Source organism: Rhinatrema bivittatum, chromosome 9 (genome assembly GCF_901001135.1).
Source record: "Rhinatrema bivittatum chromosome 9, aRhiBiv1.1, whole genome shotgun sequence".
Taxonomy (NCBI): Eukaryota; Metazoa; Chordata; class Amphibia; order Gymnophiona; family Rhinatrematidae; genus Rhinatrema; species Rhinatrema bivittatum.
The window spans coordinates 157,669,882-157,683,853 of record NC_042623.1 but is presented as its reverse complement, the minus strand read 5'-3'; the positions used below and the strand labels follow the sequence as shown (position 1 = coordinate 157,683,853).

At 45.8% G+C, this 13,972-nt stretch overlaps 1 protein-coding gene across 4 annotated transcripts in view; it reads left to right on the top strand.

Annotated features, from left to right (window-relative positions):
• Nucleotides 1-13,972, top strand: part of ANKMY1 (ankyrin repeat and MYND domain containing 1) — a 278,322-nt gene that overhangs the window by 108,990 nt on the left and 155,360 nt on the right. For all 4 annotated transcript variants that reach the window (XM_029616456.1, XM_029616458.1, XM_029616457.1 and 1 more), the window contains one exon: nt 7,269-7,427. In XM_029616456.1, coding sequence (XP_029472316.1) covers nt 7,269-7,427 — 159 coding nt within the window. The remainder of the gene's footprint in view (nt 1-7,268; nt 7,428-13,972) is intronic.

Genomic DNA, 13,972 nt, shown 5'->3' with positions numbered 1-13,972 from the left:
CCGAAGGTCATCAAGTCTTCACAAGAGACCACTGTTCAGTTCGTATGTGTCACATAGAATGTCAAAGTGGCCCCAACCCCCATACACTCATACCTAAACCCCACCTCGAGTTACTAGGTGGGCCTACCATAGGGATACAAATTCCCACCTATGGGGATGACATTATGGCCAGTCTCGCTCGCTCTCTCTCTTTCTCTTTCTCTTCCCCCCCACCCAGTGGTCATATGCAGGAAATACAACAGGTCTGACAGCTATCTCAAATTCAGATAATGTTATCGCAATGTGCACTAACTTAGCTCTTCACATAGCTAATTAGTGCAAATTGCGATAAACTGCATTTTTGCATAAACCACACCCCTTTTGCTATCGCATGCGGTACTTACCGCATTTTTATAAATCCAGGCCTTAGATTGTAATTCTTCTGGGGCCAGGGAAATACCTAGAATACCTTCATGTAATTTGATTTAAAGTGCCAAAATGCAGAATTTAAAAATTAAATGAATGTATAAATAAATAAAAATAAATTGAGGTATACTTTGGGGGCTTTTTGGCTAATCTTGCTCCATTGTTCTGCTCCTACATATCTGTTTTTAGCACATAATAAACTTTCTTTGAACCTAAACAGAACTGAAGTTGTGTTTCTTAGTAGGTGGAATAAGAACCCTATTCAATCTAATTTTGACTTCTTTGATCACTCCCTACCAATCAGCTCTCAAGCCCATAATTTAGGTGTGATCATTGTTATCAACCTCAATCTTAAAACACACACTAAAGCTTCGGTTCAGGAATCTTTCTGGAAGCTCAGAATGCTGCAGCGATTAAAACCTTACTTAAAGCAAAAGACTTTCGTATAGTGGTTCAGTCTTTCATTCTCCCAAGTGTTGACTATTGCAAGTCATTGTTTCTTGGTTTACTCCTGTACACCATCAAATCTATTCAAGCAATTCAGAACTCTGCTGCCAGAATTGTTTCAGGGACTTCTCATTTTGAACACATTACCTCCATACTCAAAAGCCCTTCACTGTTTGCCTGTTAATTTTGAATTCTTTATAAAATGCTATTATTCACAATGCTTTCAAAAATGATATACCTTTTGTCATTAATCTGTTGTTCAAACTTCACAGACTTGTGAGAAATTTAAGATCAGAAAGACAGTGCCTGTTGGATATTCCCAGCCATAAGATTCCCAGCCACAAGATTACTCACCTTGCTGAATCCAGAGAATGCATGTTATTAACAGTAGGAGCTCTGCTATGGAATCAATTGGCAGTCTCCCTTCGAAAGCAAGCATGTGTATAAAACCTTTAAAAAACATTTGAAGACCCACTTATTTACACTAGTTTTTGCTGAACCTTGTCCATAGAAGGTACTGCAGACCTTCAAATCTATGACATTATTAACTTTTAGCAAAACAACAAGCACTGCCTGATGTATCTTTTATTTAAAGAGTTTAAAACATGTTATTGTACGCCCTATTGGTCAATTTGTTTTTATATTGTTTTATCTTTATGTTTGTAAGTTCTGTAAGCTGCCTACAGCATAGGATGGTACAACATAAAAATATTTTAAATATATAATAAATAATCACCAGCGCTACTGTTGCCGCCGTTGCTCCAAGACAGTCTTGGTACCTTACGGTACTTCCTCCACTGCTCCAGTTTTGTACAAAGTTCCTTCCAAATCCCTTCCTTTATAATATGTGCCAGCTCTTGCCATAGCCATCATATTCTTTATCCAGGCCTTACCCTCTCAGTTATCTCTTGTTTATTTTCTTTAAACTACGTTCTCTTATGGTTCTTGTGATTATTGGTCTTATCTGGTATTTAGTCTTTATTGGTTATAACAAAAGGCATGGGCTGCAGAAGTGCAGCACCCAGAACACCATTCTTCTCCATGATTCCTTCTTCTGAGGTAGTGGAGGAAGTATTTTCAAAAACTGATTCAGAAGAAGAATCATTTCCTAGATTCCCTGATTCAGAGGATATTAAACTGCTAGTGGCTGAAGAGAATTTGTGGCCTCTAGTCAGTAGCATCTTAGCCTTCAGTAAAGATCAACTCCAAGTCCAAAGATCCAACTCCTTTAGAAATGACATCAAGTCTCCTTCAGGTTTCCTAGAGCTTTGTACCAATTTGGGTGCTGCCCTTTGTCCCTCATGTGGAGCCTTGGGCATTCTTTCCACTCTGGGTGGCTGCATTTCACTTCATGTGATGCTACTCTTTCATTTGCTATCACCCTCTTTGTTGCGTGTGTCGGCCGCGGCAGACCCGCGGCCCGGCCCCCTCACCTCTCTTTGCCAAATCCAACATCTAGTTCCATGTCTTTGGTGGCAATGGGCCGCCGGCTCCGTCCTCGGGCCACCCCCAGTGCTCCAGCTTCTGCTACAGGCCTCTGTGCTCCGCGACGGCCTCTCTGAGTGGCCCGTGGAGAGACGCCACAGTTCAGTGCCACTCCCCTCCCTAGGCGCATGCTCACGCATCACTGTTGCTTATGACGGGCCCACAGCGGGAACTTGGCCGCGGCCCTGAATGATGACGTTGCCGAAGCTCGGGTACTTAAGGCCGGGCTCGGCTCCTGATAGTCGCCTTTATAACAGGTCTCCACGCTGGTTGTGTACTTTGTTGCCTCCTGGTGATTCTCCTGCGTTCCTGGATCCTGATCCCTGCAAGTTCCAGTTCCTGTTCTCCTTCGTTCCTGATTCCTAGCCCTTCTTCGGATTGACTTCTTGGACACGACCTCTGCATTGCCTGACTACGCTACTGACCCTCCCCAAGCCCAGGCCTCTGCTTTGCCTGACCACCTACTGATCTTCTCCAAGCCCAGACCACTGCTTTGCCTGATTATGCTACTGACCCTCTCCAAGCCCGGACCACTGCTTTGCCTGACCACAATCTTCTCCAAGCCCAGACCATTGCTTTGCCTGACTATGCTTCTGATCCTCTCCAAGCACAGAAATCTGCTTGGCCTGACTATACCATTGATCTTCTCCTTGTTCAGACCTCAGCCTTGCCACTGCTCCTTGATTGCTGCCGGCCCTGACTCCAGTTGGCTCTACGACGCCCCTTCATTCTACATCCTGGACTTGGCCTATTCAGGCTTCAGCCTGTTCTTGCTCGGGCACCCTCTGTCTGACTTTGGTTCTATTGGCACCAGGTCTCCCGGACTCCACCTCTTCCAGTATAGACTGCCCAGATTTGCTGTTGCTGCCTCTGGGCTGACCTCTCTACCTTTCCATCGACGATGACATACAGAGGCCCACCTAAGCCCAGCCGGCCCCAGTACCCAAAGGCTCAACCCGTGGGGAACGAGGGCTGGTATTGGTGAAGCGCCAGCTGGCCTCCATCAGCCCACTCCACCTGCCGATGGTGGGGACCCATAGGATCCTTCCTACGGGTAGCGTCAACCCCACTTCAGCCCAAGGGTCCACCTCCGGCGCAACACTTTTATGTTACTTTTTCTCACTTCATGGTGTCTTGAGCTATTTGTGCCATACTTGGTGCCATTTTGCTACTGTTGTTGGTGCCCTTTGCCCTACATTTGAAGCACAAGGGTGATGTGTCCAGTCTAACTGCTCATTTGCTCCTCTGGTACCCTGCAGAACTCCTGCCACTGCTGGTACCATTTTGCCCCATTGAAGGACCTTGGGCCTTTCATGTCGCTTTTGGTGCCACGTTGACATAATCTTGATGTTGCACGTTCCGTCTGTGGTTGGCCCCTTGCCCCTAGGCGTGTGCACGTGGGACCTGCAGCCTCTTAAAGGGCCCACGGGGTAAACCGCTTTGTGGTGCCGGATGATGACATCACATGAGGCCAGTATTTAAGGACGTGCCCAAACCCGACTTCCTTGCCTTGGCAAATGGGTTGTCACACATTGTGTGATGACCGTTGCCGTCCCCGTTCCTGCTCCTGCGTTCCTGTGCCTGTTCCAGTGTTCCTGAGTTTGCTCCTGCGTTTCTGTGGTCCTTCCTGTGTTCCTTCATTCCGAGTTCCTCTCTACGTTCTGCAACCCAGGTTGTACCCTCAACTGATATCTGGTACTGACCTCGGCTCGCCCTTTGACTACACTTGGATTGATACCGGAACTGACCTCTGCTTGTCTCTGACCACGCTTGGACCGATACCTGGAACTGACCTCTGGTTGCCCCTGACCATGCTTGGACTGATACCTATAACTGACCTTGCTTTGGCTGACCATTCTTGGACAGATACCCTGGCTTTAACCCTTGCGCTCCATTCGTTCACTCTCTTTGCTCCTCCTGTGACCAACAGGTCTGACTGCTTTGACGCTGCCCGTGGCCTTCCTCGAACTAGACCACTAGGCGCTGCCTACTCGGCCTGGAGGACCTTCAGTTCCTGCCTCATACCCATGGTCTCCGGTACTCTCTGTTCCAGTCTAGCTCGTCTGTTCACTGTCAGCCACGCACCTCTACTCTTGGTGGGCACACCTCTCTGTTATCTCTCTGGGAGACCCCCAGAGGCCCACCTAAGCCCAGGCAGCCCAGGAATCCAAGAGCTCAACCCGTGGAGCCCCCAGGCCGTTATTGGTGAAGCTCCAGTTTGCCTCAAACTCCTCATGTGCTCCGCCTCCTGGCGGCAGGCGCCCTCTGGGATCCCTTAGAGCAGTGGTTCTCAACCCTGTCCTGGGGACCCCCCCAGCCAGTCGGGTTTTCATGATATCCACAATGAATATGCATGAGAGAAAATGTGCATACACTGCCTCCATAACATGCAAATTTTTTCTCATGCATATTCATTGTGGATATCATGAAAACCCGACTGGCTGGGGGGGTCCCCAGGACAGGGTTGAGAACCACTGCCTTAGAGGGCCGTACCAATCCTGTGCCAGGCCAAGGGTCCACCTGCAGCGCAACACTTGATGTGTTGGCATACCTTCATCCTTTTTATATCTACCCACCAGTTTCATTAGAAATGATTAGAAAATCCCAATTGAAAGCCCAAAATGGGTTGTATGGCTTCCCTCATTGATGATAATGTTAAGAACATAAGAACATAAGAAATTGCCATGCTGGGTCAGACCAAGGGTCCATCAAGCCCAGCATCCTGTTTCCAACAGAGGCCAAACCAGGCCACAAGAACCTGGCAATTACCCAAACACTAAGAAGACTCCATGCTACTGATGCAATTAATAGCAGTGGCTATTCCCTAAGTAAACTTGATTAATTGCCGTTAATGGACTTCTCCTCCAAGAACTTATCCAGACCTTTTTTGAACCCAGCTACACTAACTGCACTAACCACATTCTCTGGCAACAAATTCCAGAGCTTTATTGAGTGTTGAGTGAAAAATAATTTTCTCCAATTAATCTTAAATGTGTTACTTGCTAACTTCATGGAATGCCCCCTAGTCCTTCTGTTATTCGAAAGTGTAAATAACCGATTCACATCTACTCGTTCAAGACCTCTCATGATCTTAAAGACCTCTATCATATCCCCCCTCAGCCGTCTCTTCTCCAAGCTGAACAGCCCTAACCTCTTCAGCCTTTCCTTATAGGGGAGCTGTTCCATCCCCTTTATCATTTTGGTTGCCCTTCTCTGTACCTTCTCCATCGCAACTATATCTTTTTTGAGATACGGCGACCAGAATTGTACACAGTATTCAAGGTGCGCTCTCACCATGGGGCGATATAGAGACATTATGACATTTTCCGTTTTATTAACCATTCTCTTCCTAATAATTCCTAATACTCTGTTTGCCTTTTTTGACTGTTGCAGCACACTGAGCCGACGATTTTAAAGTATTATCCACTATGATGCCTAGATCTTTTTTCTGGGTGGTAGCTCCTAATATGGAACCTACATCGTGAAACTACAGCAAGGGTTATTTTTCCCTATATGCAACAACCTTGCACATATCCACATTAAATTTCATCTGCCATTTGAATGCCCAATCTCCCAGTCTTGCAAGGTCCTCCTGTAATGTATCACAATCCTCTTTTGATTTAGCTACTCTGAATAATTTTGTATCATCTGCAAATTTGATAACCTCACTCGTCGTATTCCTTTCCAGATCAGTTAAATAAACCACTAAAACAAAACTTTTTTCATTTAAAATTAAAGAATGAATGGAAGTGCCTTACAAATGAATGAACAAACTGTAATGAAAATATTTCCACTGCATACTCCCAATTATCATGAATTTTTTTTTCTTCATAAAATATACTCTTCTAAATTGGCACACAATTCTAGAATCTCTTCTTTTTTTTTTTCTCTTGGTAAGGAGATGGTATAATCAATGTATGTTTGGTCCATGATGCTTCAGTTTGAAGATATTTCATGGATTTGTAAATGTGAAATTTCAATTAACTTTTTAAAAAGATACATTATTTAATGATAAAGGAATGTAAAAATGACATATAAAGCATCCATTGGCCAGTCAAATGATTGACTGAACATTTTGTGCACTCTGTTTTGTATGTGAGACTGGAGGAAATGCTCAGCTTGGTCATTTTCTCATCCAAAATGTGTGCTTGTATCTTTTGTGGCTGGTGTACTGTATCACTTGCTGCAGGTATTAACAAATAAAAGAAGAAAACATCTGTAATTTTTATATAAGGGTCCATTTTCAGCCACTGTCAAGCCACCAAAGTTAGCTGGATAAGCTTATCTGGCTAATTTTGTTAGGATATTCATGGGCAAGTTTATATGGTTAACTTTAGGACTGTTATTTGGCAGTTCTAAAGTTATCTGGCTATGTTAGCTGCATAACACTGAAAATTGGCATTTATCCAGTTTAGTCTGATAATTGCCCTATCCCGGAATGCTGACACTCCACCCAACCCCTGAGCTAGCCAAATAGCGTGTAATCCGGCTGTCTCAGAGCTGGTCAGTATATAGAGATTTTCAAATCCTGCTGTTTGTCCAACAAAATCCAAACTTAGCCAGATAAAAGGCACTGAATATACACCTCATAGTCTTCTGTGGTATTTTAATGTCCAAGCGGTTATGATTTTGAGGTCTACAGACATATTGACAGTCTTCATTAACTTGAATCATACATCTAAATTTCCAAATAGATCACAACTATTATATAAATTATATATTTCACAGAGTTCTATAGTCTGTGTACTTCAATAGTGTGCAAAAAATATGCACAGATCACCATCTCCGAGGTAGAGTTCAATATTCCCTCTTACTTTTAGCAGTGTCTCAAGATATTTTACCACTTACAAGACTCTGAAATTTTGCATATGAGAGAACATGCAGAACAAAGGCTGTTATTGTATGTAGCTAATCAATATTGTTGTTTTTAGGCAAATTGCCAGTATGACATCATCAATCTTCTCCTCGATAATGGAGCTAATGTGAATAAATTGAATGATGAAGGACTCTCAGCTTTGTCTGTAGGCTTTATGCATTATTTCCCCAAAGAATCATTTGAGTCTGATACTGCTGAGAGGAGCATTAGCAAGGTCAGTGTTTATATTGATTTGTAGAATAACTGTATTATCGGCAATGCTGTCAAACAACAACCTGCTATTTGGTGATTGTTACATTTACTGTTGTCGCTTTTCTCCTTGAAAGATATATTTCTATTTTATACTCCTGGGTACTGGGCCATGGCATATATTTTACTGGGGGGGGGGTGTGTGTGTGTGTGGGGGGGAGAATTTCACAGGAGAAGCCTTGTCCTATACACAGTTCTCTTCGTTATTACGGCAGGAGTCCATTAATTAGGAGGGATAATAGTAATGATGGGCTGGATTGTCCCTATTCATTATAACTGCATATAAGAAAGAGACAAGTGATAACTTATTTCAGGACCATGAAGAGGCACTGGTGGCAAAAAGATTAAGGGGAAGGAAACAAATCTTGCTGTGCATGTATTTAATCTAATATGAAAAGGAGAACTTGTCTAATATGTAGTAAAAATATATATGACAAAGTAGGGAACCACACAAACACCTGAGAGCCAAATATTTTAGGTTTAAGTGTGAACCCTCATAAATAAGCAAGGCATGAGCTCAAAAAGCGCTTATAAACTGTTCACTTATATTGATGCAACTTTTCATTATTGCAAAGTGTAGCTGGGATGCCTGCTCAATATATTTAATCATGGGGTTGAAACACTTATGACTATAGATGCCACTTATTTTTAAACATTTTATAGCTGTGACCCCATACTATATACTAAAGAGACACTTATCCTTTGAAAGGAACGCAGGAGCCTTGGATGTATCAGCTCTGCAACGCCCGACACGACACATGTTTCGAGGACTTCGTCAGGGGCTGTTCATTTAACTACAAAGGAACACAAAGCGTAAATATTAACTCAATGAAATTCTTATATTTTTTCTATTTAAGCAAAACATACGTGTCTAAAATAAGAGGGTTTTTTTCTGGCTGCTGCAATGTAGCTACAGCGTCTCAGCAAGGATTTGCCATTTTGAAACTGACGTTTTTAAAGGGCACATCTGACTTATGTGCTGACCAATCAGGGATAGAATTGTGTATAACCAATGAGAGACCAAAGAAAGATGTTTTAAATCAATGGCATCCACTCGATGTTATCGTTCATGCCTTGTGGAGATTCCGTGGATAATTAAAAAATCCATCTCTGTTCCTTGTACTTAAGTAAACACCGAGTGTCTCTACCTCAAGTACTTTATCTATTTATTTAGTTATTTATTTATTTAAAGGCTTTTTTTATACCGGTATTCATGGATACATCATATCAGCATGTAACTTGAACATTGTACAAAGAAAGGGGAGCGAAAAACTTGGGTGGGGTAGCATACCAGGTTAGATATAACTTGAACATTGAGCTAAGGGAGGGGAGCAAAGAGCTAGAGGGGTAGCTAGCATATCAGATTACAGCAAACTTGATTTAGGTGATGTATGGGGTAGGAGATATAGGTTATTGAGGTATTCTGGGGGCAAGCATAGGGGTATAAATCAAATTAAATAATATTGTGGGGAGGAGAGGGGAACAACATGGAACATTATAACTGGGAAAACATTATGCAAAACAATGCTGGGGATTATTTGAATATACACATAACATTATTGGAGAAAAAGGAGGGGGAGTGGGGGGGGGGAGAGAGTATGGGGGTTACTTATTGGAGCCATATCTAATAAGGTCCAACGCTATTGTGTAAAGTTGTACTGCGCTGATACGCAGTATTTAACGATGGGTACTTCTATGGACTTCCTGTAAGTCAGTATTTCCGCATCCGATACATATGTTCATCCCTGAGTGATTTCAGACAACAAGCATACATTTTGGTGAAAAGATTCTTCGATCGAGGTTATCCCCTGTCAGTAGTACGCAATGCATATAAAAGAGCTCTTCACTCTCCAAGAGAATCGTTGTTAGAGTATCAAACTAGGAAATCATCTTTACAAGACGTATATGTTCTCCAGCATACTGAATAATCATCGGCCATTGTCCGCAGCATCCACCAGCATTGGCATGTTCCCTGTACTTACCCGGATCAGTCCAGACTCCTAGGTTTTGCCTCCCCACCAGCAGATGGAGACAGAGCAAGTTTCGACAGACTCTGCCTTAAATACCCAGGTGCTCCCACAGTCTGCCAGTATTACTGTCTCCAGCAGATGGTAGGGGTGCAACACTCACAGTCTGTACTAGTTCCTTAAAAAAAAAAAAAGTTGTGAGGAATTACAGCTAGGAATTTTTGTTTTCCTTTGTTAAAGTTGTTAAAACCCCCAAAAAAACAAAATAAAGAGAAACAAAATTCAGCGCGAAGGGCTTCCGTCAGGCTCCCGGGAGCTGGCCAGGTTCTGAAGGGACCATCCCTCCTTGTATGTACGTCGACAGTGGCTTAGGGTCGAGGGCCCTTTTCTTACCACCAGTGCACTAGAGCTTGGGGTGATACCGGGGAGCCCGGATCACTCACCCCAACGGGATCGCCTCAGCGTCAGGATTGGCAGGCACCATGTCAGGTTTGAAAAAAAAAAAATATAAACAAATAAATAAATAAATATTTTTAAGATTGGGCAGGCATTCTGTTTCGGGGCTCTCTCTCTTTTACTTGTTGCCGGCAGCGGCTCGGGAGTGGGTAGCTTGGCGCGTTTCTGTTTCTTTGTTTTCAGTTTGCATTTTCTTGTCTCTCGAGGAAACGGACTCATGCCGCGCAGGGCAGCCTGACAGGCATGCGGCTCTGGTCACAGCCGGCTTTCAAGGGATGGGCTGTATTCAGCCTGCATCCCCGGCAGTGAAGGACCCTCTGGTAGTCCCAGAAGGGTGGTCCTCCGGGGTTGGACGGTGTCTATGGGCTTTTCAGCCCTGCTTCTCTTGTCCCCAATGCCTCTCCTGCCGAGCATGGGAAATGACGCCATCTTGTCTGCATTCTCCTCAGTGGATCAGATAGCGGGGGGGAGGGGAATCTTTCACCGCCGTTATTGCTGCAGCAGCTGACTCCGCGGCCAAAATCTCCAGTTTGGCTGGTCTCAGCTGCACAGGGGGACCCCTACAGATACAGATTCTAGTGGTTCTTCGTCATTTACTTCGGACTTTGTCTTGTTTATGCTCAAGGCCTTTAAGGCCAAGAAGCTCAGTAAAAAACAAGAGACTGACGGGGGAGTTTGTCTGTCCCACCGTCTCAGCCTCGGAAGCGGCCTCGGTCTGAGGGACAAGGGGGGGCCCCCAAGGCTAAGCACCCTGTCTGGGCTATACGTCCGTAGGAGACTTCAGACACGTCCCTGGAGGATGTAGATCCAGATGGTCAGGATATTTCAACCCAGCCCCTGAGGGGGGTAGAGGGGGATGGGAACCACAAGCAAAATGCTGGTCGAGGGTCCCAGGCCGAGGGAGATGATCCTAAGGTGGTCCATCTGTTCCGCAAGGAGGAACTGGGCCCCCTTATTCCCACTATTTTGGGGGAATTAGGGATTGAGGCGCCTCTGGCCGAACCTCGGTTGGGATCTATGGATCCCATTTTATTGGGCCTGCGGGGTCCGTCTACCTCCTTCCCTTTCCATTTTTCAGCTACGGATCTCCTTTTTAGGGAGTGGGACACCCCTGATTTGGGTTTGAAAGTTACAAAGGCAATGGACAAGCTTTATCCTCTACTGGAGGAGGCGTTGGAAATTCTGCAGGTGCCAAAAGTGGATGCTGCAGTGTCTGCGGTCACGAAGAAGATGACGGTCCTGGTTACTGGATCCACGGCTCTCAAGGATCTGCAGGATCGAAAGTTAGAGCTGCAGCTTAAAAAGATATTTGAGGTCTCGGCACTGGGAGTCCGAGCGGCCATGTGTAGTAAATTTTGTTGAGAGCCGGGCTTCCCTGGGTGCAGCAGTTGCAGGCCAACCAGGGTCTATCTGATGAAGAGGCTCGCCAGGCGGGGTGTCTTGTGAGGCGGTGGTGGCTTACAGTGCAGATGCCCTTTATGACCTCCTTCGGATATCCGCTCGGTCCATGGTTTCTGCTGTTTCGGCCCGGCGCTTGTTATGGTTACGTAATTGGTCGGCAGATGTGTCATCCAAATCCCATTTGGGTTCTCTCCCTTTTAAGGGCAAGCTGCTCTTTGGCAAAGAACTGGAGGATATGGGTCCAGCGGATCCTTTTTGTCCAGATCCCGTTTTTGGGGGAGTCGCAAGTCGCGAGCGCCTCGAACGTCCACTCCATCCTTTCGGCAGAATGCTGCTCGGCCGGAAGCCAGGTCCCTGTCCTTTTGGGGCCGGCGTTTCGGTAGACCCGGCGCCTCCCAGTCCACCGCAAGCAGAAAGTCTACCCAATGATGGGCAGCCGGTCCACTCCTTGGTTCCAGTGGTAGTGGGCAGACTGTCTCTGTTTATCGAGGAGTGGACCAAGATCATGTCGGACCAGTGGGTTCTCTCGGTGATAAGACACGGTTACGCTTTAGATTTTGCATGCCACGTGCATCCACTGTTTTTGATATCTCCATGCTGATACACAACAAAGCAGGTGGATGTAGAGCAGACCTTGCAGCACCTCCTTGCTCTTGACGCCATTGTCCCAGTTTCCCGGTTGGCTCAACGTCAAGGACGTTACTCCATTTATTTCATCATGCCAAAAAAGAGAGGTCCTTCTGGCCCATTCTCGATTTAAAACGGGTCAACCAGTGTCTTCACATTCCACATTTTCGCATGGAAACGTTATGATCGGTAATTGCGACAGTGCGGCCAGGGGAGTTTCTGGAGTCTCTGGATCTGACAGAGGCATATCTGCACATCGGGATCTGAGCGGATCACCAGAAGTTTCTGAGGTTTGTGGTGTTGGGTCAGCACTTCCAGTTTTAAGCCTTGCCCTTCGGTCTCGCTACAGCCCCCAGGACGTTTAACAAGATCATGGTAGTGGTGGCGGCTCAGTTCCACAGAGAGGGTTTGTTAGTGCATCTGTATTTGGACAATTGGCTGATCCGGGCAAAATCAGAAATGCTTTGTCAGCGGGCAGTCCAGCAAGAAATGCAGTTGTTGACTACGCTAGGCTGGGTGGTGAACATGGCCAAGAGTCATCTTGTCCCTTCCCAGTCTCTGGAATTTTTGGGACAAGGGAGAGCTTTCTTTACGTCCGATCGTGTGGTCAAATTGCAAGGTCAGGTGTGAGCGTTTCTTGCCAAGCATCCTCCGAAGGTTTGGGATTACTTACAGGTTCTAGGGTCCATGACATCAACTCTGGAATTGGTTCCCTGGGATTTTGCTCACATGCGCCCTTTACAATCTGATTTACTCTCCCATTGGAATCCTGTGTCCGAACAGTTTTACTGGTCCTTACCGTTGACAGAGTCCGCTCGTTCCAGCCTGGATTGGTGGCTTGTTTCCGAGAATTTGACCAGGGGAGTTCCCTTGGTGGTTCCCGACTGGACAGTGATAGCGACAGATGCCAGCCTTTCTGGTTGGAGTGCAGTTTGTCTGCGACAATTGGTGCAGGGGCTGTGGTCCTCGGAGAAGGCACGATGGTCCAACAATCACCTCGAGACAGGAGCGGTCTGATTGGCGTTGCAGGCCTTCCTTCCGATTATCCACGGGAAGTCGGTCAGAGTGCTGTCCGACAATGCAACCACGGTGGCTTACATCAATCGCCAGGGGGGTACCAAGAGTTGTCCAGTGGTGGCAGAGGCTCGGCTGTTAATCAGCTGGGCGGAGCAGAACCTGATCTGCATAGCAGCATCTCACATAGCCGGGGTCGACAATGTTCATCCAGATTTTCTCAGTCACCATCATCTCGATCCTGGAGAGTGGGAGCTGGCAGACAAAGTGTTTCAACTCATCTGCGACAGGTGGGGAACACCTTGCATGGATCTAATGGCGATGTTCAGAAATGCCAAAGCTCCAAGCTTCTATACCTGCGGAAGGGGTGGATACCCTAGTACTCCCGTGGCTGACAATGGTACTGCTATACATTTTCCCTCCCTGGCCTCTGATCGGCAAGGTGCTCAGACGGGTAGAGGCACACCCGTCCGAAGTGATCCTGGTGGCTCCCGAATGGCCACGCCATCCATGGTTTGCAGATCTGGTCAATCTGGCGATAGACGGTCCTCTGCGATTCCCGTGTCTGGTGAATCTTCTTCATCAGGGACCCGTATGTTTCGACCAGGTCGATCACTTCTGTCTATCGACATGGCTTTTGAGAGGCAGCATCTAAGGCACAAGGGATATTCTGATGCGGTCGAAGCTACTCTATTGAGATCTCGTAAGCCTTCCACTTCACTCTCTTACATTTATTTATTTATTTATTTATTTAAAGTCTTTTCTATACCGTCGTTAAGCGGGTGCCATCACAACGGTTCACAGTAGGGCACAATAACTGTGTAAAATCCAGAATCTGGAATTCTAAACTCTTAAACAGGTGCCGTTAATTTACTGTAACATAGTTTCATTAAAAAAATAAAATTTGGTGAGTGTTATAAGTCATGTCCGGTTTTCTCTTACTCGGTTACATCCGGGTCTGGAAGGTCTTTGAATCCAGGTGTGTAGCTCGGGAGGTGGTCCCCACTCGGGTGTCCTTCTCGGATGATTTATGTTTCCTTCAGGC